The 27,513-nt window shown below is 56.1% G+C and overlaps 2 protein-coding genes across 2 annotated transcripts in view; one reads left to right on the top strand and one right to left on the bottom strand.

The window, feature by feature from the left end:
* The window catches only part of CDH23 (cadherin related 23), a 416,092-nt gene that overhangs the window by 36,310 nt on the left and 352,269 nt on the right, over positions 1-27,513 (bottom strand). The window lies entirely within an intron of this gene.
* On the top strand, positions 3,313-27,326 carry VSIR (V-set immunoregulatory receptor). The gene is made up of 7 exons (XM_037130538.2): positions 3,313-3,590; positions 14,789-15,217; positions 15,932-15,988; positions 21,387-21,494; positions 24,642-24,669; positions 25,927-26,123; positions 26,303-27,326. The coding sequence occupies exons 1-7, from the start codon at positions 3,509-3,511 to the stop codon at positions 26,338-26,340; spliced, it is 939 nt and encodes a 312-aa protein (XP_036986433.2). The 5' UTR covers positions 3,313-3,508; the 3' UTR covers positions 26,341-27,326.

Here is a 27,513-nt window from a genome sequence, read left to right as displayed (position 1 = left end):
TCGGTCAGGGTCCTTGGTCAGCTGGCTGGAGAGGTTGAGGGGAAGCTGGCTGGCTATTCTTCCAGGCTGAACTCGCTCAGTGTGGTCCAGCATGGCGAGGGTAAGGGAGGGGGATGTGCAGGGGGAAGTCACAGGCTGACAGAGGTGGCAATCACCAAAAGCCACCTAGGTAACTGTGTAGTTCCAAGACGGCACCATGTCTTGCCCATGCCCATGGCAGACATTGCTTATCAATTGTGGTACTGCTGAGACCAGATGTGACCTCAGGATCCTTGTCAGCCCGGAGACCTAGTGATTGACATTAGCATATAAGATGAGCCCCAGTAACCAGCCCGAGCCCACAGCTTTGTCTGGGTCAGGGCCTTACTGACCCTGGGCCTCCATTCATATAACAAAAAGCAACAATGTGATGTAGTCACCCCAATGCAGTATTTAAGCTTCACCTACTGTTCATGTAAATGCAAGAAATACCTATTTTTCAGCATTTTAAAGGAGGACTTGGATTTGGAGCAATTACACGGGCAGAATTTGTTGAGCTGTGAAAAACGAAGCTCACAGAATACGTTTTAGTGCAAAACCAGTTTCTGCAACATGCTCTCTGGCGATTGGCTGTTTGTGGCTGATGCTTGTCTTTGGACCACGTGTGGTATTTAGACTATTGGAACTCAGTGATCAGCACTGTGTGGACACGGCTCATGCGGCACTTCACAAGCAGAGTGGATATACGGAAGACCAAAGCCTCATCTTGCCCCCATTCTCGGCTTCTTCACCCTGGAGGATGTCCCCCGGGGACGGCCTCACCTGGGCTCCCTTGCCATCTGCCTTCCAGATGGATATGGCCAGTGGGAGGTCCTGGCAGAAGATGAGGTGGGGGAGGGGACAGAGGCAAGGTGTTTGGTGCCCACTCCGTCTTTCGTCACTGCAGTACTGCCATGGCTGCATTTCTCCTGCCGGGGGGCCCCTGTCACTGCTCTGACTCTACCCGGGCTCCAGTCACCTCACCTCGTCTTGTCCTTGTGGGATACTGAGTGGTAGTGGCTTCCTGCAGTTGCTAGTCTGAGGGCACTTCGCCAGCTCTCTGTAAACAGGCCCTCCTTTAAACTACCTTCCGCTGAGCCCTGAGTGTGCCATCTCTTTACTGCCGGGACCCTGGTGAACACAAACCCTTCTGTCAGCACAAGAGCACCACCTTGCAGGACAGGGGCCGGATTCCAGCCTCACTGATGGGGTGGCGGTGCTGATATCTGCCCATTTTCCCAGACTCCGAGAAGTGGGCCTACCAACCTTGCAGGCTGCAGGGGCGGGCAGTGGGGGGGTTCTCATGGAGCTGCCCCATGGGGTCAGAGGGCTTCTGTCTGAGACCAGGCCCTCTCAGCTGAGCCCTTCCTGCCCTGGCACTGAGGAAACAGTGCTTGTGGTTTCTGGACCATGCCCACACCTTGGGCAATGCCTCTGTGTCATGTCCCCCGCCCCCTTCCCCGCCCCACTGCAAGCCCAGGAGGCTCAGCTGCTGGGAAGTGTGGTGGGGGGGAGATGAAGGACAGTGTCACGGGCAGGATCAGGTGTTCTAGCCTTCTGGGGAAGGGCTTGGGAGGCAGCTTCAACCCTCCCCCTAATCCTTGGCTATCCTCACCTACCCTCCAGGCCCCAGGGCAGAAGGATTTTGCTTTCAAGTGGGATTTGGGCAAGGCCAGCCCAGGAAAATATGGAGGGTTGGTGGGAGGCGGGCGTTCCAGGCTCTCACCCTTGAGGGACCCCACCTCTGCCAGAGCATGGCCGTGACTGTGGAGAGGGCCCAGTCCCCACCTGATTTCGATGGGCTTTCTACCTTCTCTGAGTGAAAGAGCTCACACTCTGCCAGCAGGAGGGGCCTTGGGCTGCCTCCCAAAGTGGGATCGTAGATCAGGGTCATGATCAAGGACCTGGGTTATGTCTTGGCAGTTTCTGGGGCTCCCTGGGTCCAGGGGGATTGGGCCTGCATGAGGTCATCTAGTAATAGCAGGACACCCACCCTTCCTCTGCTGTAGTCTTTCCTGCCCTGGGAGGGAAGGCTGAGAGCTCTCGGAGAGCCTCTGAGTTGGATCAGGGCACCCCAAATGCCTGGATGCCCTAGAGTCTCACTACCATGATTCCCAGCCCAGATGGACTCTGGTCACCCTCTCTCCTTCAGCCTGGGGCTTGCCTGTGAGCTCAAGACCCCTGGTGGAACAGTAAAGCTCCTGGAAGCTTCAGGCAGGAGGGGGTAAAATGGGTACAGTGGCTGTGCCCTCCCTCTCCTCCAGTCCCCGGCCTAGCCAACGTCACCTCCACGTCTCCATTTAGGAACTCCCTTACTCATCCATCAGTTTCCCCATTCAGACAAGAGTGCACAGAACACCTTCTTCACGCCCAGTTTTGTGCCAGGGACTCCCAAACACCTAGGAGAAGCCCTCATCCCCAAAAGCTTGTGGTTTAGCTCAGAAGAGCAGATGAGTTCAGGTGACATCAGCTGGTTGGCAACCCCAGGTGTGGTGTGACAGTAAAGGGATGTGGATATAAAGACTGGAGAGGGGACCCCCTCGGGAAGTTCAGAGCGCTTTGTGAAGGGGAAGGACATGAGCTGAGCCCTGAGACAGGAGGGGAATTTGGAGGGGAGGAGAGAGACATCACCAGGGTGCTAGTGTGTTGAGTGGGGTGCAAGAGCGGGGCACCCGTGGTGGGGGTGTGTGCAAGTGTGCTGAGGCTGCCCAGGCAATGGGAGTGAGGTGGGGCAGAGTGGGAAGGGAGGCCGCAGCCACAGGAGAGGGGCACTGGTGACTTGCTCTGGCACACGCTGCCAGATGTCGCGCACACACCCACGTGTGCCCCAGTGTGGGGGTGCTCCTGTACCTGTGCCACATCTGTGTGAGGTGTGCACAAGGGCTTTGCAAGCTCTGGAATCTACAGTCAAGTCTGCTCCAAAGTTAGATTTTTTTCACTAATTCATTCTACAACCGGGAGTGCCTACCACATACCAGGCCTTGGGCTGGGCTGGAGGATGTAGGGTACCAGCCGGTGGCCCCAGGCGACTCAAGGGCTGGAGGGTAAGAGCAGACACAGTCCATGATGATTATGCTAAGCTACACAGAGTTGTACTTCTCAGGCTGTGCAAATATACTAATCCTCTGCAAAGAGGAAGCGGAGAGCGTAGAAAAGGCCTTCAAGTGGAGAGCGAGTGGAGCTGCCTCGCTGGGACACTGGCGGGTTGCCCTATGATGCAAACCAGCGGAAGCTCCTCCCACGGGCCCTTGGAGGCAGTGCCCCCTACGGCCTCCTGGGGGCGCTGCGGGGTGGGGGTGCTGAGCAGGCGTCTCTCCGGCGCTGGCTGCTTTCACTCGCTGGCTCTCCAGCACTCCTCACTTCACTCACTCGCCCGGGAGGTTTCCTACTCTGCCGCGTGTGTTTGCTCCCTGCTACCAAGGCTTCCCCTGCGCTTCCGCAGCTCCGCTTCTGCCCCAGGCGTGCTCCGCACGCACGGCCCGAAGGTGACATGGGCTTCCCCCAAGTCCCAGAGGCCAGCGGCCAGCGCTGGGGGCCTGTGCTCCTCGCTTTCTTCTTGGCTGCCTCCCAAGGTAAGTTCAATGGATCCTGGGCACTGAAGCAGAGCATGGGGAGAACACGGCGGGTGGGGTGGGGTGGGGTGTGCACAGCCTGGATGGGACACCCTGGGAGTCCCCTTCAGCCTGCTCTGCCGCCCACCCTATGGCAGGGAGGCTGCTGGCACCGCTTGGCCGAGGGCAGCAGCGTCTCCATCAAGTGCCCTGGCTGGGAGGTGGGCACATCTCTGTGCTGTGACAGCTGCCCAAGCAGCTGCCTCTCCAACCCTTTGCTCTCCTGCCCAGAGAGCCCAGGGTGAGAGCGGCTTCTGCGAACGGCAGGTGGGCATTGTGAGGACAGGCCCAGGGTGGTCTAGTGGGTAGTGCACTAGAACTATCCACTTTTCTTTGGAAAAGTTTGTATTTATTGATTTCTAGAAAGGAGAAGGGAGGGAGAAAGAGAGGAAGGGAAACATCAGTCAGCTGCCTCTTGCCTCTTCCCACCCCCCATCTGGGGACCTGGCCTGCCCCCCAGGCATGTGTCCTGAGCGGAATGGAACCAGTGACCTTTCTGTTAGTGGGATGCTGCCCAAGCCACTAAGCCACACCGGTTAGGGTACCACTGGCTTTTGACACTTGTGGCATCTCCCTGCCCCTCCCACCTCAGGGTTCCAGAACCTCACGGGCTGCAGGGGGTGTGGTGCTCTCGGCCTGTGCTCAGCCCCCTGGTGACACTCCTGGCTCAGCCATGCAAGCCACTGGCACATTCCCAGATGTGGGCGCCCACCTTGTCCTTAATCCTTAGGGTTCGATGGCTGCAAGTTCGGTGGTCGGCTGACTCCCAGCATCCCAGAGAAGCTGAGCTCAGGGACCCATGTGGGGCACTGGGGAGAATGTGGGACATTTTCCCAGCTCAGCCATGAGTGCCTTCTGGGTCTGTGGATAACTTACGGCATCTTTCTGGCCTCAGTTTCCTCAGCTCGAACACAGAAGCCCTACACAAGGAGGTGTCGCTTTCCTCTTTCAAAGTCTGAACTGTTACAATACCAGGTGATATCCTGGCCAGGACACAGCAGCTTCTGGAGGAGGGCTGAGGTCCTGTTGGCCACAGCCTGGCCTCTGGTTCTTGCCTTCCCAGAACTGAAGGGGCTGGAACTGCAGGGATGGGGGGGGGGGTGCTGGCAGGCAGCCTGTGGAACTAAACTTTATGGGGAGGGCCCAGGGAAAGTGTGAGTCATGTAAGGAGTCAGAGGAAGGCAGGAGGGAGGTGGGGAGCTTGGCACAGAGACCCAGTGGGTGGGTCCGAAGAAGAGAAACAAGTGGGTGCCTGCAGGCAGCATGATATCTCAGGGCTTGGATGCTGGCCTGGACTTCTGATAAGGAAGAGGGAGCCTATAGGCAGAGCTGCCTAAACTCCAGCCTGGATACTCCATCCTGGGGAGAGAGCTGGGGAAGCGGTCAGTCTCAGCACCAAAGCCATGGCTCATGTCAGGACATGGCTTCTAGAAGGGGCAGGGGACAGTGGCAGGCAGGAAGGAGCTCATTGCTCCACCTGCCCTGTCCCTTCCTCTCCAAGTGACCCCGAGAGGCCCTTCCGTTTTCTTACCCCTCTCCTACCCTCCCCTGGCTGGGCTCTTCTCTGCTCAGTAGCGCTGATTTGGGAAATTGAGTTCTAGAGAACTAGGGCTTGGGGACCAGCCTGCGGAGCAGCCAGGAGCAGAGAGGCCCAGAGCCCTTCGCTCCGTATTGTCTGCACAGCCAGGAGCCTGCACCATGAGAAGCTCTGGCTATTCAAACAGCTCGGTACTCCCTCTCTTCCTAGGCCCAGCTCAGGGAGATAATTAGGGCTTGAAGCAGATTTCCGCAGAAAGAATTCTCCTAGTTTTGAACTACTCTGAGACTCAGCACTCTTAACTGTGTTATGAGCACACTAGTGAATATTCCCCTACTGCCTAGTGCCGTGTGCGAGGGAGATGCCGGATGCGAGGCCTGGCTGCAGGTAGGGTCAGGGGTTTCTGTGGGTCACAAAGGCCTGCCTGCCAGCCAGCGAAGGTGCTGGGTTGCCCTGGGCAGGACCGTTCAAGTCAAACACATCATGTCTGGGAAGGTCAGATGGAGGTAGCTGCCACAGTCTGTCCTCTAGCTCTGCGGCTGGGCCATCACCCGGGAGAACGGTGGTGGTGAGTATGGCGCTCAGGAGTCTAGGAACAGCTGAAGATACACCTTTCCTGGGTCTGGTGCGGGATGACCTGGGTAGAGGGAGGCACCTAGGGAGCTAAGACCCAGCAGACCCAGAAAGTGGCTGAGCCTCTCCTTCCCCATAGGCATTCCTAGGGCTCATGGCAGTTGTTGTCCTTGTCATGTCCTCATGGACTGACCAAGGAGTCCCAAACTCTGGGGCCAGCACTGGCGGTACACTGTAGCCGGTGAGGAGAGACTCCACCTTCCCCTTCAAAGTAAACAGAGCTGCAGGGCCTTGTTGAGTAACCCCACGGTACAAGCCTCTGATGGAGCAATGGTCAACTCTTGGGAAATCTACAACCCTCTGCCCGAGGCTGTGGGTGGTGAAAAACAGCCTTCAGGCCAGCCCATGGTCACGAGGGAACATCTACCCAATGCCAGGGGCATCCGGCAATACTGGGGAGCCTGTCTCTGGGCTGCCCAAGCAGGGAAAAAGTTCCCTGCTGGGCCCCGACCTCCCTGGGGGAGGTGGGGAGGCCACCTCCCTGCATGCAGACGCACACGGGGCCTCCTGGCAGTGACCCCTTCACCCAGCACGGACAGCCCCACACACTGAGCTTGGAGCCCCAGGTTTCAGGCCAACTATTCATCCAGGAGCAGTGTGGCCTCACCAGGGGAGGGTGAGCTGGGGATCGCAGTACAACTTCCGACAGACCCTTGGATCCCCTTAGCTGCACGGGCACGCCCAGTGGCACCCTGTGTGGGATGGAGCAGCAGAGCAAGGGACCTGGAGTATGTGCCCTGCGTGCCAGGGCCTCCCTTGCAGCTCCACTACTTAACGGTTTGGCTTTGGGAGCCAGTCAGCCCAAGGTTCAAATCCCAAGATGCTCTGTGACTTTGGACAAGTTACTCAGCGCCTCTGAGCAAGTTCCCTCATCCCTCAAACGGGGGTGATGACAGTACCTCCCTCAGAGGGCTGCTGTGCCAAGTCAGTGAACAAACCCTTAACACAGTGCCTGGCACCTGGTGGACTCTGTGTGGCTTGATGCTCTTTCCTGGCTTCCGGAGGCTGGGGGCCATTGGCTCCTCATCTGAGCTCCCTGCTGCCTACTGGGCCCCATGGAGTGACCAGAGCCTTGTTTCATGGGGACTGGCCTCTCTGGAACCCTGGAGGTCTAAAGGACGCGCAGGCTGGGTCTGGTCCCTGTAGCACCTGCAGGCACCACCTCACCTCCATACCTGCACATGCCTTGACCGGGGATTGAACCTGCAACCTTTTGGTGTGTGGGACAATGCTCCAACCAGCTAAGCCATCAGACAGGGCAGGGATGGGGGCTTTTCAACTTCAAGGCAAGTGGGGCTCAGGGTTTTCTGGACTCAGTGGGGTGTTTCTGGCAATTGATCTTCACATTCGTCCTGTTTGCATTGGCTGGCCATCCCCAGAAGGAAAGACAGTGGCCACCACCAGGCCTGTCAGCAACTCAGTAATTACGGATCAAAATCGAGCACACCCAGGTCCTTTAACCTTCCTCCAAAGATCTCACCCCCCCTGGGGACACGGGGGCAAGTCCTGCCTTGGCTGCTGGCTCACTGTGGGTGGGGCCACGGGTGCGCACGCCCGTGATGTAGGCCACCGCAGGCCAGCGAGGTGGTCTCAGCGCAGCTGCCTGCTCCCTCCTGAAGGGCAGCCCCGTGGCTGCGCTTTCTGAGCTTCGGTCCTGTGTTGGTCCGCTTCGGGATTTCTGCAGTGTCTGCCTATTTTCACAACACTTATTTCTGCCTTTAAATCTATTCTTTCATTTACTAAATCTAAAGTAAATAGATTTGGAAAGGAAAGTTTATATCACTGCCATAAATGGGAAGCCAGTATCACTTGCTATAAATAGAAGGAAATTATAAAAGCATATAAATAGGAAGACCAAATAAGGGTAAATTCTAGTAAGAACCGATAGGCTGGGGAAGACTCCACGCCCGAAACCTGCTGTCCTTTGCAGAGCACAAAACAAAACAAACCCCAAAGCCAAACCAAAACCGAAGGGGCTTAGCCAATGGCAGATGTTTGGGAGGCACAGTGGCAGCAAACTGGGACTTTCTCTTTGATGTAATCAGGACTGAAAGAGAACTGAAAAGGGAATAACCTTCTCTCCACGCGATTCAATGTATTTAATGTTGTAAAATGAAAACGACCGGCGCTGTGAATGTTGCCAGCTCCCCTCGGTCAGCACAGAAGCAGACCCACCACTAGAAGGAGTGTTCGCTGGTGGCAGAGGACAGTTCAGCTCTCTGGGCGGGAGGGAAAGAGCCCAGCGCAGATTCAGAGGGCCTCTCTGGGCTTCTTCCAGCCCCGAATTCTCCCAGCCCCTGTTGCCTTCCCTGGGAAAATACAGCGGGCCCCAGCGAGTCCTCTCCTAGGTCAGGGCCGACTAGCCACCCCATGGCCACAGTGGGAGAGGCAGAGGGAGCTTGCAGCCTCACTGGCAGGGGTCTGAACAAGCTGGGTCCTTATGGGTGAGGCCCCTGTCCATCTGCAGCAAGGGGGTGGGGCCTCTAGTCACTCTAGAGGGTAGTCTGCGCCAGCAGACCTCCAGAGCCAGACTACCTGGGTTCAAATCTTAGCACCAGCACTTACTTGTCATGAGATCCTGTGTGAGTTACTTAAGCTCTCTGTGCTTCAGTTTCCTCCGATGTACAATGAAGGTGATAATAGTACCTACCTCACAGAGAGGGAGGGTTAAATCAGAAAATCCCTGCAAAAGTGATTAGAATAATGCCCTGCATAGAGTAAGCATCATCTACTTCCACCCTGCTGAGCCTCCATCACTGAGGGTACGGCACAGCAACACTTGAACCTGAACCTTGGGAAGGCTTCACAGCACAGGGTCTTGAGAGTAGCTGGCTGGAGCTGGTAGTGTGGGCTGCATGGTCATCCTCGGGGAGGGCCTGGGGAGTGGGGAAGGAGTCACCAGAGAAGCAGCCGCAGGCAGGGCCTCGGGCCACAAGTCCAGGCCCTCCTGGGGGAGGTGTGCTGGCCTCCGGCCTCTAGCCCCGGATGCACAGATGCTTTCTCAAGGTGCTGGAAGTTCTGCTTCCTCCAATAGAGCCTGGCTTCCCCTTCCCTGACTCCCTGGTGATGTGAATGCATGAACACTTCCTGCAGGGGCAGGTATCAATAAACACATCCGAGATGCCTTTTGTCCTCACTGGCCACGGAGCCCCAGGGGCGGACCTGCTGGCTTCAGGCCCTCAGCCCCTCTCCCAGGGCTTGTCCTGGAGCTTAGTGCTAGCAGACTCAGTCCTGATTGGTTCCTGCCTCTGTTTCCCTCTGTGTTCTGAATCTTGATAAAGAAAGAGCCTTTCCCTACGCCCTTCGTGGACCATCCTGGGGGACAGGGCCTGGCAGGGAGCTGGGCTCCCCACCCCGGCCTTTCTGGGGTCTGGTCTGAGGGTGAGGACCTGGCCTATTGCCGCTCTATGGGGCCATCAACAGCAGAGGATCAGTAATTGTTTACTTAAGAGCTCTAGCAGCCTGACAGAGTTCAGCTGTTTGGGTGGGGTCACTGGCCCAACCAGTTAAGCTAGGGACCCGCCCCCAAAGGCTGGGACGTTGCCCTAGCAACTGCCGGCTAAGCTTACACCCCACCAGGGAAAATACACAAGCCTGTCCACACCCACACACACCCATCTTGTGCACGCCCACAGAGTTTCACCAGGCCCCTGCTGGGTTGGAAAGAGATGACATGAAGGTCATGAAAACTAGCTTCCCCAGACGAAGCCAGACAAGAGGGCCTTCGCCTGTGCTGGAACAGAACCTCTTACTACAGGCTGAGTGCACCTGTGGCTGGGGGTCCCGAGTTAGAAAGGGCAGAAGCAGAAGCAAGTTCTGAGCAGAGGTCCTTTCTGGAACACGGCATTCCCATGGCCTTGCCTGGGGCCTGGCTCAGGTTAGGACCTCGGTAAAAATTTGTGGAATGCAAGACTGATGTTCTCAGTTTGGGCCTGAGGCAGAGCAAAGATGACTGTGTGGAAAGCAGAGTCCAGTCAGTTCAAGGTCAATACACTCTGAGTAGCTGGAGGATGAGGTGCCCGCCCTGGCCACTGGAAGGAGTGGGGCTCCTTCTGGCTGCAGTCCGGTATGTCCAGGCGTGGGTCTCGGCTCAGCCTCACAGACCCGTGTGGCCTTGGGCAAGTTGCTTGACTCCTGAGTCTGTTCCCTCATCTTAAAAAGGGGGTGTTGTGAGAATTAAGTGAGAGGAGTAGAAAGTGCTCAGCAAGTCCTAACACGTAAGAAGCACTTGAACCCGCTGTGATTTCTTGTCCTGGGTCTGTGCTCTGAGGAAAGGCAGCCCTTCCCCTGTGCTTTAGGGCTTCTGAGCTGGAGGGACTTGGAGAATCTTCTCAAGATGCGATGCAGAAAGTGAGACCCAGAAAAGGACTGGACCTGCCTAAGGGCACACAGTATGGGGTGGCTAAGTGGGGACCGGGGTTCTGGGATCTGACGGCACAGGCCAAGATTTGAATGCTGAGACCTGGAATGTTCCAGGTTCATAGTACTGTCCATCTAGGTGCTTTTGCCTTCTTACCCAGTGGCGGGTAGGGGCCTGGGCTCGGAGGGCAGCACGGTGACAGGACAGTCCCCAACGGGCACAGGCTCAGGCCCCAGGCCCTCTTCCTGTCCTACATCGGCGCCACCCTGGCGCCAGGGGCCTTCCTCCCGCTCACTCTCCCCATTCCCTGAACAATGAGTGACCCAGGTGTTCAAAAGGATCTGCTTCTGACAATGAGCAACGTCCTCCCGCCCAATAATTCTAACTCCAGCTGGGATTATATGTATATATGTATGTTCCCTGATAACACGTGTGCAGCTGTGGACGGCATGGGCATGTGCACTGATTCCCCAAGACCAAGCCTTGAGTGTCCTCCCAAGAACAGGGTGCCCTGGATCTTGAGCTGGCGTCTCAGACACGACAAATTAGGCGTTTTCTCTCCCCACGGGGCAAAATTCTGTGGACCCTTGGCCTACCCCTGTCTGGCTCTTTTGTTGAAACTGAACACCCTCCTCCGCTCCCCCCAAACCTGAATCCTAGCCTCTCGTTTTTTTTTTTTTTTACTGAAAGAGGAAGAGGTTCTTCTGGGGTATGTGAGGGGTTGGGGATTGAGCAATGCCCCTCCTCCCACTACCTCTGAACCCCAGTTCTCTCCGTGTCCTCCTGTGCGTTCTAAGAAAATTGTTTCTAGGGCTGAAAAGCCCCGCCCACTGCTCTCTGGGTAGTTCTGTGATCCTTCCCACCATCGCTAGGACCCTGAGGGCGCCGGGCCTGATACCCTCATAGGAGGTCCTGCTGCTTGTTCCCACCCAGCCCCGCCCCACTCCACCCCAAGCTCACCCCACCTTGCCTACGTTTCAGCCCCGCCCCACCCACGACTCTGCTCCTTTAGCGGTCCCCACCCAGCTCAGCTCTGTGCTCCACTTCTTGCGTCCACTTCTACTCTGCCTGTCCCCTGCCCCTGCTTCAGATGTATGGCCCCACCCACTGAGCCAGCCCTCCCGAGAGCCCCCAGGGTGTGTGAGCGCCTGCAAATGCTGCTGGATCTGGCTTCACTTCCCAGCCTGGGGTAGTTCTGGGGCTGGAGGTGATGTTGGGAAAATGGATCACAGGGCACCAGCTGGGAGAGGTGCTGGGAGAGGTGCTGGTAGGAGCTGCTACATGGCCTGCTGCCTGCTGGGGATGGTGGGGGCCCAAGGCAGAGGAAACCCCGGAGTCCACTCTGTGGGTGCTTTTGCTGTTGTTGTTATTCTTTCTGAGAGTGCCCGGAAAGGTCCCTTCCCTAGTCACTCCCCACCTCCACGTACTAGCACAGCTGCAGCTCTGAGGTCACCCTCTCGCCACCCGCACAGGCCTGTGAGGGGGAGTCCAGACTGTCAGGGGCACAGCTGGGTGTCTGGGGCTCCTCTCCCATCAGGTCTGCTGTGGAGGTAAGAGTTATGGGTAGGCAGTTGGAGAACACTTGGTTAGTCCCTGCTCTGCCAGATTTCTGCTGGGGACCTTGGGTGGGTCATCTCCTCTCTGAGCTTTAGGGTCACCTCTGTAGGGGGATGGGCTTGGGCAGTAGAGTCCCTCACTGGCTAGACCAAGGAGCCACACTCATGGACCACAAACTCCAATGTCCCTAGGGCCAAGTAAATATGGGGAGAGAGTGAAGCAGGCCAGGTACAATATTAGGGAGTAGTGAGGACTGCGGCAAACTGGAATACTGATGCACCATCTAAATGGGAGGCTGCTACTCAGCTCTAGCTGATAATAATCCTGTAGGAAAGCTGGTTTTGAGTTAATTTCCTGATTTTCAAAGGGAAGCTAAGAGTCTGAATTTTCATAAAATTGCAGGTTTTTAAATGTTGACAATCTCAAAAAAAATGCGAAAAACATTGAGGGTCAAACAAAATCTGATTGAAGGCCAGATGTGGCCTGTGGGTTGCCAGTTTCTGAAATTTTTTTTTTTCTCCAATGTAGTGTCCAATTGCCTGAATTTTAATTCTGGCTCTTGTGCTTACTTACTGTGTGATCTTTAGTGAGTTACTTAACATCTCTGTGCCTCAGTTTCCCTATCAGTGAAACAGGAAAAAACCCAACACCCATTTTACAGGATTGATGGACATAAAACACCTAGCATGGCACACAGTACACTCCATTTCTTCTAATTCTAACTAGATCCTGCTTTACCTGAAGCCCCCGTTCTCCAGGTTCTGGGTTCACACCCTCTGGAACTTCAGGAGAACTACTTTCCTTTTCTGGGCCTTTGTACTTCTGCCTGAAAAGGAGGCCAGCATTTTGCCAAAGATGTTCTGAAATCTCTGCTGACCTTAGCAATGGCATCGTTTATATCTGGGGCTCCCAGACATGGTTGCCTCTCACTTGGGGGTGGTGACTGGGAGGCCCCAGTGTGTTCTGTCTTCTTTACCTCCTGGGGCCTAAAACTCTACCCGCGCAGACATGGTCTTTGGGGCCACGCTTTTCTCTTTCCACACACTCTGCTTTAAATACGCAGGGCTCCAAGACTGGATCATGTGCTGTTCATTATCCGTCTTTCACACCTTAGTGGGAGAGACTTTGAAGCTGGCTTTTCCATTCTATTGTGCAGAACTATCTTCCACTCCTAGGAACTGTTTGTTCAATTGCTGAAACGAATCAGAGACCCCTCTAGCTCCCATGCATCGAGCACCAATTCCTAGCAAGGCCCTTTCAAACACTTCATGTAAATTGTGTGTAATTCTTTTCTTTTCTAGAGGGGGAGGGAGGGAGAAAGAGAGGGAGAGAAACATCCATCGGTTGTCTCTTGCACACCCCCAACTGGGGCCCTGGCCTGTGCCCTGACTGGGAACCAAACCTGCGACCTTTCGGTTCCCAGGCGCGGGCCTGGGCTCAGTCCACTGAGCCACGCTAGCCAAGGGCAATTATGTGTAATTCTTGCCTCAGCTCCAGCAGGTGGATATTCTCATGTTTGGTTTTGAAATGAGGAGTCCAAGCCTTAGAGTTTAAGTAACTCATAGTTATTGGACTCCAGTGCACGCTGGTCCAATTCCAAAGCCTCATCCCCCCTCATCCCCCGACTGGGCAGGGCCTTCAGAGCTGCAGGCGGGCCTCAGGCTCTGCAGGCAGGGGAGGGGCCTCTGAAGGAAGTGGTGTTTTCTTGGGTTCAGGCAATGGCGACGAAAAGGACATACCTGTTTGGATTCTATACATATTCCCAAACTCTCCTTCCTTGTCTGCTTGACTCGCAACTGCCCCTGGGATGCCAGTGAAAATGTCACTAACATATAATAATCATAGCTTTCCTCTCTCTGTCTGCAGAGGGCATTAGCACTCACAGCTCGTGTCCTCATCTTCCCCCCTTCAGCCCTTTCACAGCCGTGTGTTACTGTAGGTGACATGTTCTCTCACACACGAGGAGACCGAGGCTCCTACAGCGGGTAGCGGGCCCTCCAGCCCCGGCATTCCCTCTTCAGGGGCCAGTGCTTTTAAGAGTCAACACAGTTCGATGCTGAAGGGTGTGGGGTAAGGGAAAGAGGAGCAGGGATTACATCCTTGGCTTACTGAAAGCAAAGTGAACTAGAAAATATGTCTGCGAAGACTGGGTGCGTGGGTGAGATGGAAACGCATTCCCGGTCTCTGACCCTGAGACACCACCTGGCCTGGGCCAGCCTCTCTGCTCCCTGAAACCCTGTCTGTCCGTCAATCTCAAAGGCCCTCCATCCTTCAAGAAGTCTCCTAACCATCCCCAGGAGGGCTATGTCCACTTTCCTACAAGTGCCCTGAGGTTGGCACCAGTTTGCCCTTTAGCCAGTGGGGTAACTTGGTTGCGCACGCAGGCCTTGTCTGCCCACCTAGGTTGTAAGCTCCCCAGGGGAGGCCGCCTGTTCAGCCTACAGATGAGATGCAGCACCTGGCATAGGCCTCCACACCTAGGAGTTCCATTAGTGCTCAGTGATGAGGTGGGAAGGCATGCCGGCCTCGGGAGGGGGAAGGGTCAACGGTGTTGACAGCCCCCAGAAGACTGGTCCAGGACAAAGGGCTGCTGTTCCCAAACAGCCTTTCTGCTTCCTATCCTGCCTCTCTTCTAACCTCCCACCTATCACTGCTGGGCGTGGAGGTCAGAAGTGCCTGGGACCAGCCATAGGCAGAGCTGCAGTGCCTGCGGGGGGGCGGGGCGCGGGAGCTGGAGCCAGGGAGCATGCTCCACCTGGGAGATGGACGCGTGCTGGCTGGGCTCGGTCTGCCCACTGGCCGGGAGTCTTTCCTACTCCTTGGCCAGTGGCCAGGGCCCCTGGGTGGGGGGATGCCCCAGCTGGGCAGGCTCCCATGGCTTCTCCCACAGGGTCCGTGATGGAGCTGGGTTCAGGAATAAGCAAAGGCTCAGGGAGGTCAGCTGACTTGCCTGGGGCCCGTAGCTACGGAACTCCTATCTTCGGACCCCTAGGCCAAGGTTCTTCCCCACTGTGCAGGCACCGAGAGTGGCACTGGCTCAGGCAGGTGACAGGTTCTTATCTCTCTGGGCAGGTCTGGCGACAGCCTTCAAGGTCGCCACGCCGTATTCCTTGTATGTGTGTCCGGAGGGGCAGAACGTCACCCTCACCTGCAGGATCTTGGGCTCCACAGCCAAAGGGCACGACGTGGCCTTCTATAAGACATGGTTTCGCAGCCTGCGGGGCGAGGTGCAGGTTTGTTCCAGTCGGCGGCCTATCCGCAACCTCACGTTCCAGAACCTTCACCTGCACCACGGCAGCCACCAGACCGCCAACACCAGCCAGGATCTGGTCCGCCACCACGGTTTAGAGTCGATCTCCGACCACCATGGTAACTTCTCCATCACCATGCTTAACCTGACCCTAGTGGACAGCGGCCTCTACTGCTGCCTCGTGGTGGAGATCAAGCACCACCACTCGGAGCAGAGGGTCCACGGTGCCATGGAGCTGCAGGTGCAGAGAGGTGAGGACTTTCTATGCGGGACACGGGGTGGGGGAGGGGCGGCGTCCTGTGGGGACGGTATGTGTGCTTCTCCGGAAGGGTGAGCGGAGAGGACAGTGTGACTGTGGGGGTGTGGTGCTGTGTCTGGCGGGGCGACTGAGTAATACTGTGCTGAATGGCATGTGATTCTGTAGGAGTGGCAGTGGCAGTCTGGGGCGGGGTGTGAGACCAGGTGGCCGCGGCACGTGGGGCTGTGTATATGTACCTCTCTCTCGTGTGGCGGAGAGGGAGGGTGTATGTGGCTCTGTCTGTGGTGGCAGGACTTTTTTGTGGAACAGTGTGCATGACCTGGGCTGGGAGTGTGACTGCTCACAACTGCACCACAGCCAGGGGTGTGGGTTTGTGCACAGTCGAATGGCTGTTGGGGAGTGTGGGTAATGTGCGTGTCTTTCTCCAGGTGAGAGGGCAAGGGGCAGTGGGTGGGACAGGGGTGCCGGAGAGGGCAGGTGTCCCCATGCTCCTGGGCTGGTGGGGCATGCCCAGCCGTCCGGGGAGAATCTGCCTGTGTGTGTGTGTGTGTGTGTGTGTGTGCTCGTGTGGTTCCGCCTGGCCACCGCTCAAGGCAGGTAGCAGCATGAGTAGCTGGGGCAGGAGAGGGGGACACCGGCCTGGACATGCCTCGTCGGCCTCCGGGGCCCCACACCCACCTAATGACCCTCCTCCTTGCTCCCACAGGTGAAGAGGCGCCATCCAAGTGCATCGCATACCCCGCCTCCCCCAGGGAGAGTGAAAGTAAGGGACCGTCCTCTTGGTCCTTCTGGGTTTTCTGTTCTCCTCTGTCCTCCCAGACCAAGACCCTGTCCTAAACTCTGACCTCATCACCCCGAGCCCATGGAATCCCCACTCCTCCTCCTCTGCTTTTGTTTCCTTCTTCACCTGAGCCTTTGGGACGCAGCCCCCAGAAGCCTACTCCCCTCCCATCGCCCAAACCCTTGGGCGCAGAGTTCCAGGTCCTGACTCCCTGGTTGAGCCTGTATCCTGGCAATGACCTTTGGCCAAATGCCCTCATGACAGGTACTAGGTGTCACAGGCTGCTGAGCTTGTTTTCAGTGGCTTCCCTTCCTGCCCACCAGCAGTTTTCTGCCTTTAGGGAAGGTTGGAGGGCTATGGGGGAGGGAGAGGCTCAAGAAGGAGGCAGAATTACCTTTCCTGGAGCTCCCACTGTGTGCCAGGCCCTCTGCTAAATCCTTTCAATCCTGTTCTTAACGGGATTCTGCTAAGAACACTGTGAGGCAGGCATCACCAGCTTTACTCCACATACATGGGAAAAGAGGCCCAGAGAAGAGACTTGATTTGTCCAGATGTGCACAACCAATAATGGCAGCACAGCTGGGACCATGCTCACTGCACCCCTTCCCACCTCAGGGGGTGTGCCGGGCCCTGGTGCTTTCCCAGAGAGGGGCCCTGTGGGGGGAGGGCGCACTGCTCTAGGGGCACGTGGACACTTGGAGGACCAGTGTGGACCAGCCACTGCCCAGGCCCTAGAGACACAGAAGTGCAGGCCACCTCTCTGCCCTCTGGGAACACATGGCCAAAGACAGGGGCAGGAGCAGGGACAGCTCAACTGCAGCCTCCGCTAAGCCCCAACTCAAAGGCTGCCGTGACCTTCTACTCAGACCGTTCATTTTAAAAAGACTAGCCAGGAACAAAATTAGAACACCCGTGTTGATCCGAGACAGACCCACACGGACTGCAGAAACTCTTTGGTTCAATCCCCTCTCCCTGCACACCGCAGAGCTCACATGTCACTCGACACCAAGCCACTATTGTCCTCACTTCCTCCACCAGCGACTCCCTGGTGAGGGTGGAGAGGGGCCTCTGAGTGGCTCCTTCCTTCCCACGCAGCAGCCTTGAGACTGAGCACAGACGTGCATGCCTGCGTACAGGACCGGGTGTGCTGCTCCCGATGGGACACAGGAGTGCTCACTTCCCCATCGCTCCTTCCACTCTGAGCGGCCTCCCCGTCCCACTTCTTCCTCCAGGAGCTCCTACAGAACTCCCCCAGAGAGAGCCGCTTCCGCCACTCTCCCCATTCCACCGATGGGGAAACCGAGGCTCAGGCAGGTGAAGGGCTGTGCTCCCAGTCTCTCAGACCCAGATCCAGGAGGAGAGATGAGAGTGTTTGATCGCAGAGTGCGAACCTGCCTGAGTGCCGGGCTACCCGCCCCGCAGTCAGCACTGATTTTCTGATATTAATTGTATGAGTTAAGTCTTGGGGACAGGGACAAGAGGTGCTGGGGTGGAGCGGGGGCGATGTTAGACAAAGCAGGTGCAAAATGGAGAGGGGGCTGAAATAGGGTTCATTTTTTTCTGCTCTAGACTCTAGAGAAGCAGCTGCTAGAGTTAAGGAATCAGAAGTCACTTGGGAAATCTTAAGGGACCAGCTGATAAGAGCCAGAGGGTGAGGTAGAACCTTGAACTTGACTGCCAAAAGTGGGTCAGACTTCCTTTGCTGGGCACCTCTGCCCTCAGGTTTTAACACTGCCTTCCTTTCTAATTCATGGGCTGTGGAGCCTCACCCTGACCCCTGTTTCTCTGAGCTACTGTCCAGAGTGAATTGGCTCCCCGAGGGCCAGAGGGCCATGTTTGCTTCTGTTGCAGCTGTTGAGGGAAGGAAGATGGCTTCAAAGACCTCCAGGGTCCCCTTTCAGTCCCCTTCCAAACTCTTGGTTCTGCAGGTCTGGAGACTACAGCTCTGGTGGTGTCTTGGTCCTGTGGCAGGCACTGTCGCAGCTAAGAAGACACCCAGCTATTCTTTGGGGTGGGGTGGGGGGTTCGGACAGTGTGTCCATTCTCTGGGTACCACGCGTGCTGAGATACGGGAGCAAGCGTGTCCCTTCCCCACTATAGGGAGACAAATCGTGTTATCTAAGAAGCTGATTCAAATGCCCACGAGGCCAGGGAGCTGGTGAATGAGGTATTAGGGAGGGGCAGAGACTGTGGCTGGCACCCAGCTGCTAGTCTTGAAGTGCAGTTCCAACTGCTGCATGCCAGGAAGGGGGCTGAGGGTTGCCAGAGCCACTAGAGTTTCAAAGTGACAATTCCAGGTTTTATGTGAACGTTCAGCTTAAAATGTGGAGTTCATTCTAGAGAAAGGCAGTGCAGTGACGTGCATGAAACCCGCCGAGTTGCGTAACCTCTCTGGGCTTTGGGTCCTCATCTGTATAACAGAGATGATTACAACTGTGCTTACTTTTCGCTACAGTGGAGTCCCATATGTAACGTGCTAAGAACCATGCCTGGCACAGAGTAAGTGCCCTGTTGAGTGCTGGCCATTATCACTTCTAGCACAGAATTCTAGGCCTGGCTTCCGAAGTAAACTCACCCAATCCCCTGTGCCAAGGCGAGATGGCAAGGAGATGGCAGCAGACAGCGGACACGTTCTGTTTTCTGTGCATTTAGAAACATTGGCCTGGTGCCCCAGGTGCTCAGTGGGCCTCGGGCTGGCCACTGGGCGCTACGCCCCACGCCTCTTACCTTCGGAAAGGTCCCGGGCCCTGCTCACAGCCAGCCGTGGTACCTGATCAGGTAATGATGCTTCCAGCTAAGAAGCTGTGAGTTTTCCTCCTCTAACGGCGGCCCAGTCTCCTCATGTTATCTTTGGAAAGCAGGAGGGTAGCTAGTCTATGTATGAAATCCTCTGAAAGCCCATGTCAGCCTGAGGTCAGGGGAAGTAACAAGAAAGGAGTGAGACTGAGGAAGTTGGTGCCCCAGGAGCCCCAGATTGCTAGGGGTTGTGGTTTCTCACCGACCCCAGAGAAGGGGGCTGGGTACCCCAGCTCTCCTCCCCTAGAAACAACCTCCCTACCCTTCACCGTAGCAGAATGTTTGGGTTCACTTTTATCCAGCCACCTCCCTGGGGAACCAGGCAGCCCGCCCAAGTTTCTTCTCTGCATATACCCAGGGCCACTGGCAGGCCCAGGAGAAAGACCTCTGAGTGGGCCACATCCTCCCCCCACCCATCGCATCCTGCTCTGAGGGCCCACAGCTGCCTCTTGCCTGTGCCTTATCACCTTCCCAGGATGAGCCTGGCTCTGGATAGCTACTAAGTGGGACTGCCCCCACCCCCAACCCCATCTTCCACCCAAGTACTGGCTATGCTTGTGCGGAGGGGTGGGGAGCTATAGTGGGGGCTAGACTCTGTAGAGGAGCCCATGGATTCAGGGGGCCGTTGAGTCCATGGAACTGTCCCCAAACTTCTGCCCCCCTACCACTCCACCTTCCTGTCTCAGCCTTAACTCTCAGACCAGGCTGTAACCAAGGATTGGTTGTAACCAGGCTGTAACCAAGTCCTGACCCCCCCCCCCCCCCCACCAGAGGGGCTGCAGATGGGTTACCTTTGCCAGGGGACTGGAGTCAGGCAAGGAGATTGGCCAAAATTGAGCCGGAATTAGTGAGCACCTGACTAACCTCATCAAAAGTTCCACCAGCCAGAGGAGACCTGCTTTGAACATTAGAAAAGAGCGCTTTGCAACCTGCTTCTCTGATAGTGCTGCAGGAAGGTCCTGTGGCGGGGTCTAGAAATGCTCAAACGTCTGAATTACAAAATGTTTTTACTTTTGGTGTCCCATGTCAAAATGCAGCCTCCCTGAGATCTGGGGAGAAGCCTGCTTTAACACAAAGTCGGATTTGCTTTGTAATCAGCATAGTCACTGTTCCTGCACCCGTGGGTGCTTGTAAGGTGACTGAAAAACAGTTTGTTCTCTTCTGCGGTGTGAACCAACCCCTGAAAGTTTGTTTATACCATCAGGCTGTTTAGCAACACGACGAGGCAGACACAGCCTGAATAAGTAGTTTGCAAAGGCAACCTGAGACCACAGCCCTTGCGCCTTCTCGAAGCTGACAGGTGTCCGGTGGACACTGTGAGCAGATAGCCTGGCCCATCTTTTGGGAAGGGCTAAAACTGGGAAGGAAATGTGTTTACGCTGGTTGTGGTTCTGAGGGTACGTCTGCTCCCAGTTGAAGTCCCGGAGTCAGCAGACAGACAAAAATAAAGCAAGCCTCTCACGCTGTCGGTGGGAGCAAGCAAGGCACAGCACAACCTTTCTGGAGGGAGATTTAGCAATAGACATCCAGAGAACGCACATACTCTTTGGCTCAGTGCTTTCACTGCTAGGAATTTATACACAGGTGGACTTGCCTGAGTGAGCAAAGGTGCATACACGAGATGTTCATTGCTCTATCATTGGTTGTGTTGAAAAATGGAAGGGACCCGCATGTCCACCACAGGGGGCTGTTTCAGTACGTTTTTGGTGAGTAGAGTGCTGCAGCCTGAGGCAGAGTGAAGCCGATCTCTGTGCCCAAAAGTGTCCAAGCTACGCTCCGTGGGAGAAGTAGTGCCACATGGGAAGCACATCACGCGGATGCTGTAGATGTAGAGAACGTACCTAAACCACACGCAAGAAAACCGTGGTCCCTGGTTACTTCTTTGGAGGAAAATGCTTTAAAATATTTTCTGAGCTGAAACAGTGTTTTTTTGAATTTGGGAAGTTAAAAAAAATTAAATATCAGATAAGGATTCACGTTTTTCTAGTTCTTGTCGCGTGACTGGAAGTATATCTCTTCCTGAGCCTCTGCCCTGGAGCTAAGCTGTCTCTTAGGAGATAAGTGCGGCTCTTTATTAATTTATTCTTATTGTGGTAAAACATAACATGGGCAGTTTTAATCATGTTTCAGTCTATGATTCAGTGGCATTAGTTATGCTCACAAGGTTGTGGAAACATCACCAGTCTGTTTCCAAAAGTTTTTCATCACTTGAGCTCCATTTGACCTTGAACTCTGTGGCCTGGGGTCTGTGTTGGGCCTGCTCTCCTTTCTCAGGGAGCAACCTGTGGCCCAGGGCAGTTGAGCTGTCCCCAGTGGCTGGCTGAAGACCATTCTAGCTCTTCCGGGGAGCTGCCTCCGCTGTAGGCAACTGGCGTCATTTCTGTACCCTTTGGGCCCACTTGGGGAGAAGGCATGGGGCTGCCTTTGAAAGGCGGTGCCTGGAACTGCCGTGCCTCTGCAGGTCACTGAGGGTCTGGTAAGGGCGGGTCCCTCTGGTGCCTGGCCCTCTCTCTCCGGCCTTCATTTCCCCTCAGGAGGAACAGTGGGAACAGGGTCTCACCCTGCTGCCTCTCCGCCCTCGCAGGCATCACGGCTGCCGCCCTGGCTACAGGCGCCTGTATCGTGGGCATCCTTTGCCTTCCCCTCATCCTGCTCCTGGTCTACAAGCAAAGGCAGGTGACCTCCAACCGCCGTGAGTATCCCTACCTTCCTGGGCGGGTGTGGGTGTGAGTGACCTGCCCCAGCTGCCAGCTTGGACCCTGGGATTAGCAAAGGCAAGAGGGAGGCAGAAGCTGCTGCAGGCCCAGCAAGGAGCTGAGCTTGATGGCGGAGAGGAGGGGGCTCAGCTGTGCCATTGCCAGGGCCTGAGTACCCACCAGCCCCAAGCAGTGCTGGCTCAGCACTCAATAAATATCTGTTGACAAATGAGTAATCACAGGGAGCAGTTCAGACTGGTTTATAAAAATGCTGCCACTTGGAGATTTTTGGGGGGACCTGATGTAATGTGTGGGTGGGCTTTTTTTTGTTAGCATAGCAATCTTTGGGACATAAATGACCTTTGGATTATCATGACTGGGAGGGATCTTGGACATAACTTAGTTCAACTCTTTCCTTTTATAGCTGAGAAACCTAAAATCTGCAGGGTTAAATAACTAACCAAATGTTACTTAACTTAGTAAGTAGCAGAGCTAGGACTCAAACTCAGAGCTTTCAGCTCCTGCTTTTTCCAGGGAATATAATCCCACCGTATAAATAAAAATGCTCATTAGCATGAGCGTCAAACAACAACCCCCAACTGGCAAAGCTGCTGTGCCTGGTACCCTACCAAGCTTGTTATATACATTCTCTCACTTAGTCCTCATTGTCCCCATTTTACAGATGAGCAAACTGAGGCACAGAGAGGGTAGTTAAACGACATGCTTAAAGAACCTCACAGCAAGTAAGGGGTAGAGCCAGGCTTCAGGTCAGGGGCACAAACACCTTTGCACACTCCTCTGCGGGTGATATTGCCCTTTGCTCTTCTTCTGATCCCACACATTAGCCTTGGCCAGTCTGAGTTCCCAGGAGCAGGACCATAGAGATCCTTCCCCCAACCCCATGACCCTTGCAGCGCCCCCCACCCCACCTCTTTCCCTCTGCTCTGCTGTGGAAGGGAACTCAGGGAGAGGTCCTCTGTCACCAGGTGGCTTTGGCTCACACCCGACTTCCTTTGGCTGGACCAGGACAGCTCACACCCCTCTCTCCTGGGGGCCCAACATGGAGCTGCACAGTGGGGCCCTTAGGGGCTGTGGCCGCCTCTCCCTTACTCTTAGGACATCCCCATCTCACCACACACACCACAACCCACCTACAAAACACCCTGAGGTGGGGGTGGGGGCAGGTAAAGTGGTTGGAGCAGAAAGAGGAAGCCGGGGCTCAGCCAGGAAGAGAAATCTCAGCAGCGCTGCCATGGGCTCATCGTGTAGCGTTTCTGCGAAGGTGGGTGAAGGACAAGGAGGGAGATGTGCCCTGCAAGGCTCAGCTCCAGATGAACAGGTGACCCTGGCGCCCTTCCTCCCGACCACAGCGCTGCCTCCATCAGGGAACAGGAACTGGGAAGCATTCCAGGCAGAGGATGTGGGAGGAGACGCTGCTGTTCCTGCTTTTGTTGCCCCACAGGGTCCCCAGAGGTTGATCTGAGATTCCTGCCCTGTGTTCCAGGCTGGAGGAAGGAAAATCAGAGAGGGGGCGTCCCCAGGCCAGGACACTGGGGGACAGGGGGTGGGGATATGTCCTGAGGATATGAGGAAACTGGGGTCAGCCCCCAGTACCTCCTACTCCGGGCATTGGGACACCTCTGAGGGCTTCTCACATAAAGGGGCCGGGAAGGGACAGATGAAGTGGATGCTGAAGGACTGGGCGGAAAGAGGGAGCAAGGGGGCCGACTGGGCCCACACTGTCCCTGATGCTGAGCACAGCCTCTGAAACTCCAAACGGGCCGTTTCCATAGTGGGCGGCCCCTTCATAGCATCATATCTCTGGATTTAATACATACATATGTTAAAAGTATTTCTAAAGCCAGTCCCCCCACCCTTTCTAAAAAAAGAAAAGAAGAGAAAAGAAACGAGTTGTATGAAATCTTTGGAGACAGACACAAGAGATGCCAGCGGGGACCAGGCTAGACATGCCAGGTGCAAAATGGAGAGGGAGCGGCAATTTGGGCCATTTTTCTTGATCTAGACTCCAGAGAAGCAGCTGCTGAAATTAAGGGAACAGAAGTCACCTGGGAAGTGGCAGGAATCAGGCCACAGGACAGAGGCCGAGTGGCTTGGAGCCTGGTGCAGAGGGTGCGCTTGGGAGGGAGCCCCGCGGGGACGAAGGGGAGAGAAAGGGTTGGGAGCACCGAGGGGGGCGGTGCGCTGCAGGGGCCCGTGGGTCTGGACACCCATCTGCCAGGAGACAGAGCTGGTTTCCCCAGCTCTCAGGTGGGGCTGCCAACCCTCACCCCAGAGGGACTTTAGGGAACCCACATGAACCCCGAAGCACAAGAGCCCCTGCTGAACGGGGGCCATGGTTCCACCACCACAGAGATTTGGGGAACTCTGTGCAACTTCTCTGCGTGTTCCATTGCCGTGCCCCTCCCCCACCATCTGTTTCCCCATAGTGCTCGGCAGGAAAGCTCTTAAAAACGAGAAGGATCTGAGTACAGGGGGAGCTGCAAGAAAGAGGGAAGTTGGAGCCACTGCATTTGGTTGGTGTCCAGTTTGGGGGGTGGGGAACCCCACGACTGGGGCAGGGTGGCAGCTGCTCGGAGGAGGAGCAGAAAGTGGTGGGATGGCTGAGAAGCGATGGGGTCTCAGGCTTCCCGAGAATCCTCCAAGAGATGTCACTGCTGAAGCCACCGTATTGTGCAACGTGGAGGATGAGACAGAGGCCCAGGAACCCTCTGAAGAGGAACTGACCTTGCAACACTCCTACCCAGAAATCACGGATAAAGACCAGACTGTAGCAAACGTCCAAATGGGAAATAGCAAATTCAGGAGCTAGGCCTCTGGGTGATACATAAACCCTGAAGGTCTGACACCACCATAGGAGAAATCATGCACTGCCTTTAGTCTCCTGGTGACAAATGTCCTACACACTTGTAAGATGCAGGCTGAGTCTCACTGGCCACTGAGGCCTCGCCTACAAGGTACTGCGTGTAGGCCTTCTGAGTAGATGGGTGTGGGACCTGGGGCTGAGCATGGCCCTGCCTGGGCTGGCTCCCGGTCCCCAAGGGGCATCTGGCAGCAGGGGCGGGGGTGTTGTCTGGGGAAGCCTTCCCTTGGTGACCAGCTTCTCTCTGTCTGTCTGCCTTTAGGTGCCCAGGAGCTGGTGCGGATGGACAGGTAAGGCCTGTGGAGACCTCCCCGAGAAAATGTCCCACAGCTGCCCGTGCCCTGACCAAAAGCTTGGCAGGCTTTCTCCCTTTTTGCCTCCGGGTGCCTGTGGCTCTGTGGGGCAGTGTCTGCACTCCAACTGTGGCAGAAGTTAATGTAGAAGGGGGGAGGCAACTTTTAGCCAGGACAGACTGACACTCCTACATTTATCAGAATCTTTTCCCCTCTCTTCCCTGGTCATGGGTTATACCGGGACAGGGGTCAGCACACAGACACGGCCTCCCCGGCCCTCCCTGGGTCCCCGAGCAGCTTTGAGGAAGGAGATATTCCTGTGCTTCAGAGCCCTGTTTAGCTGCCGAGCACAGCTGGTTAGGAGAGCATCTGCTATCTGCCATGGAGGCCTGCACATCTGTATGTTGGCTGTTCTCTCTGTCACCCCTCACCCAGATGGCTGAGCTCCTACGCTGCTGGGATAAACCATCAACCCACTTTCGGGGCGTAGTGGTCAGTGGGCTGGGGTGGGGAAGGGAGAGGAAGCAGCTGAGCAGGGGCAGACACTGAAACATGCAAAGAGGCCAGCACACCTGGAGCTGCGGCCCCTCCCTGCAGGGCGCTCTGAGGAGAAAGCTGCCAGGCCACTGCCCACACGGGTCGAGGCTGATGGGGCTCAGAGAGGCACAGGAGGTCGGGGATGGAGTGGATGGGGGCATGTGTGCTGGTGTGCCCTGAGCAGAAGCTGGCACTGGAGCCTGGCATGGAGGGCACGCTCAGGAATGCGGGTGTTTGAAAGGCATGATTTTCTAGACAGGTCAAAGAAAGGCCTGCTGTGACCAGCTGGGACCTCAGAGTTAGAGGGGTCTCTAGAGGTTGTCCCACTCCTAAGAGGGAAGAGGGTAAGAAAAGCGCACCCTCCCTTCAGCTCAAGACTCATTGTAGGGACATTCAATCCTAATGCTATTGACTCGACTGACCATAGAGAAACTTGTCCCCAGATTCCTGAGGCCAGTGTCCTGGAAGTGCTTCTGACCCATGGCAGAGGGTCAGAATACAGGGCAGAGCTGGGGTCAGACGCCCTTGGCTTAGGGCGGGTGGGAGAGTGCAGCCCTGGCCTTCTCTCGCTGGCTGGATCCTCCTTCCTGCTGGGAGGGACTGCTGAGGCGGAAGTGGGAAGGCAGGGGATGGGAAGGGAGCAGAGAAGTAGGGCGGCGGGGTGGGCAGAGGCCCTAAACTCAGGCAGCGCAGTGACCTTCGGTTCTGATTCTCTAGCGGCAACGCTCAAGGACTTGACAACCCCGGCTATGAGGCCTCTCCTTCCCCTCACGGGATGCCGGAGGCCAAGCCCAGGCCCCCACTGTCCTACGTGGCCCAGCGGCAGCCTTCTGAGTCTGGGCGGCACCTGCTCTCGGAGCCCAGCACTCCCCTGTCTCCACCAGGCCCTGGGGATGTCTTCTTCCCATCTCTAGGTGAGTGCTTCCCAACACCTGCAGCATTATGGCCTGTTGGCCATGACCTCCCCTCACCTGCATTGTATCATCCCTACTCTGCACCCTCCTTGGGAGATCCTCATAGTCTCCTCATCGACTTCGTGGGGTAAAGGACAAAGGAGTCCCCATTCACTCAGCTTCTCCTTTTTTTTTTGCAGACCCTGTTCCTGACTCCCCAAACTCTGAGGCCATCTAGACCACCTGGTCTAGAGTGGGCAGCTGTGGCTGGACCCGGGGCAGGTGCATTTGGGCCAGGCTGGCCCTCTGAGTGGTCCTTTGGCCTCGGGCCTGGTTTCCTTCCTTCTTCTCTGAGCCCGGACTCTTTGAGATACCCCTGATGGCCAGATTCTTAAACCCTCTGGATGCTACGTGGCAGAAAGGAGAAGGCCAGCCCCCATCTGAAGAATGGTGGCGTGCTGGGATCCCAGCCCAGAGACCGGAAATCTGCCAGCTACAGATGCCAAATGGCCTGCGTCTGAAAAGCCCCAGAATTTCCAGCTGCGGGGCAGCCTCTCTGAGACATGAGCTTTGGGACTTGACAAAACAGATGGGACAAGATGGGCACTGAGCAGACCCCCACCCGCAGTGCCACCCTCCCCAGCGTGAGACGCAGGATGAGGTGTGGAGAGATTCTCCTCCACTGTGTTGGGCCAGCTCCCCCCCTCTCCTGAGGCTGTTCATCTGTCAGACTCGCTCTTTGTAACCATGGGGCTCTGGGGCTGGGCCTGCCTGTCCCTGGGCTACGGGAGCCCCCCACCCAGTGCAACTGCCTCCTACCAGTTACCTCTCCTTGGGGCTGCTGGCAGGCTAATCACATCTGAGGCTTCCACGGCCTGCACTCTGATCTCCAGAGTCCACTGGCCAGAGGCCCCCAAATGGGAAGTACACATTGGAGCACGGTGGCCATTGTGAGCCAACTGGCATCTTGGGCAATGGAGACCAGGCCACAGGTTGCACACCCACCCCAGATGGGGGTGAGGGAGAGCCCAGGGGCCTGCTGGGAAGGTGAGTGGAGACGGTTCCACTTCCTCTGCCTCCCCTGTGGCCCTCCTCCACTGCTCAGTGTGGCCAAGAGAGTGACCGCATAATGTATTGTACAAACTGTGACACTTGAGAGTGAAGAGGGGGTGCTATTAAAAAGTACATGGGCGACAGGTGCAAACCCTGTGGACGGATTGTTAAGAGCTGGGTTGAAATCCCTGCTCTGCTCCTGAGGTGCCTGTGACCCAGCGAGCCTGCCCTGCGTTGATCTTCTGTTCCATTCAGTCTGCTGAGTGCTCGCTGCAGAGCGACCCTGGCAGGCGGGAGGAGCAGGACACAGCCACAGAAGGGTTTGTGGCTGCTCTGCTCTGCACCCTCTGTTCCCACC

The sequence above is a fragment of the Artibeus jamaicensis genome, unplaced genomic scaffold (genome assembly GCF_021234435.1).
Source record: "Artibeus jamaicensis isolate MK-2021 breed Jamaican fruit bat unplaced genomic scaffold, CSHL_Jam_final contig_332, whole genome shotgun sequence".
Taxonomy (NCBI): domain Eukaryota; kingdom Metazoa; phylum Chordata; class Mammalia; order Chiroptera; family Phyllostomidae; genus Artibeus; species Artibeus jamaicensis.
The sequence above is the reverse complement of the archived record's forward strand: the minus strand, read 5'-3'. Positions and strand labels throughout refer to the sequence as shown.

Coding starts and splice junctions, on each gene's coding strand:
- VSIR (XM_037130538.2), top strand. CDS start 3,509: ATGGGCTTCCCCCAAGTCCCAGAGGCCAGCGGCCAGCGCTGGGGGCCT. Junction 3,591..14,788: donor CTTCTTGGCTGCCTCCCAAG/GTAAGTTCAATG, acceptor CTCTCTGGGCAG/GTCTGGCGACAGCCTTCAAG. Junction 26,124..26,302: donor TGTCTTCTTCCCATCTCTAG/GTGAGTGCTTCC, acceptor TTTTTTTTGCAG/ACCCTGTTCCTGACTCCCCA.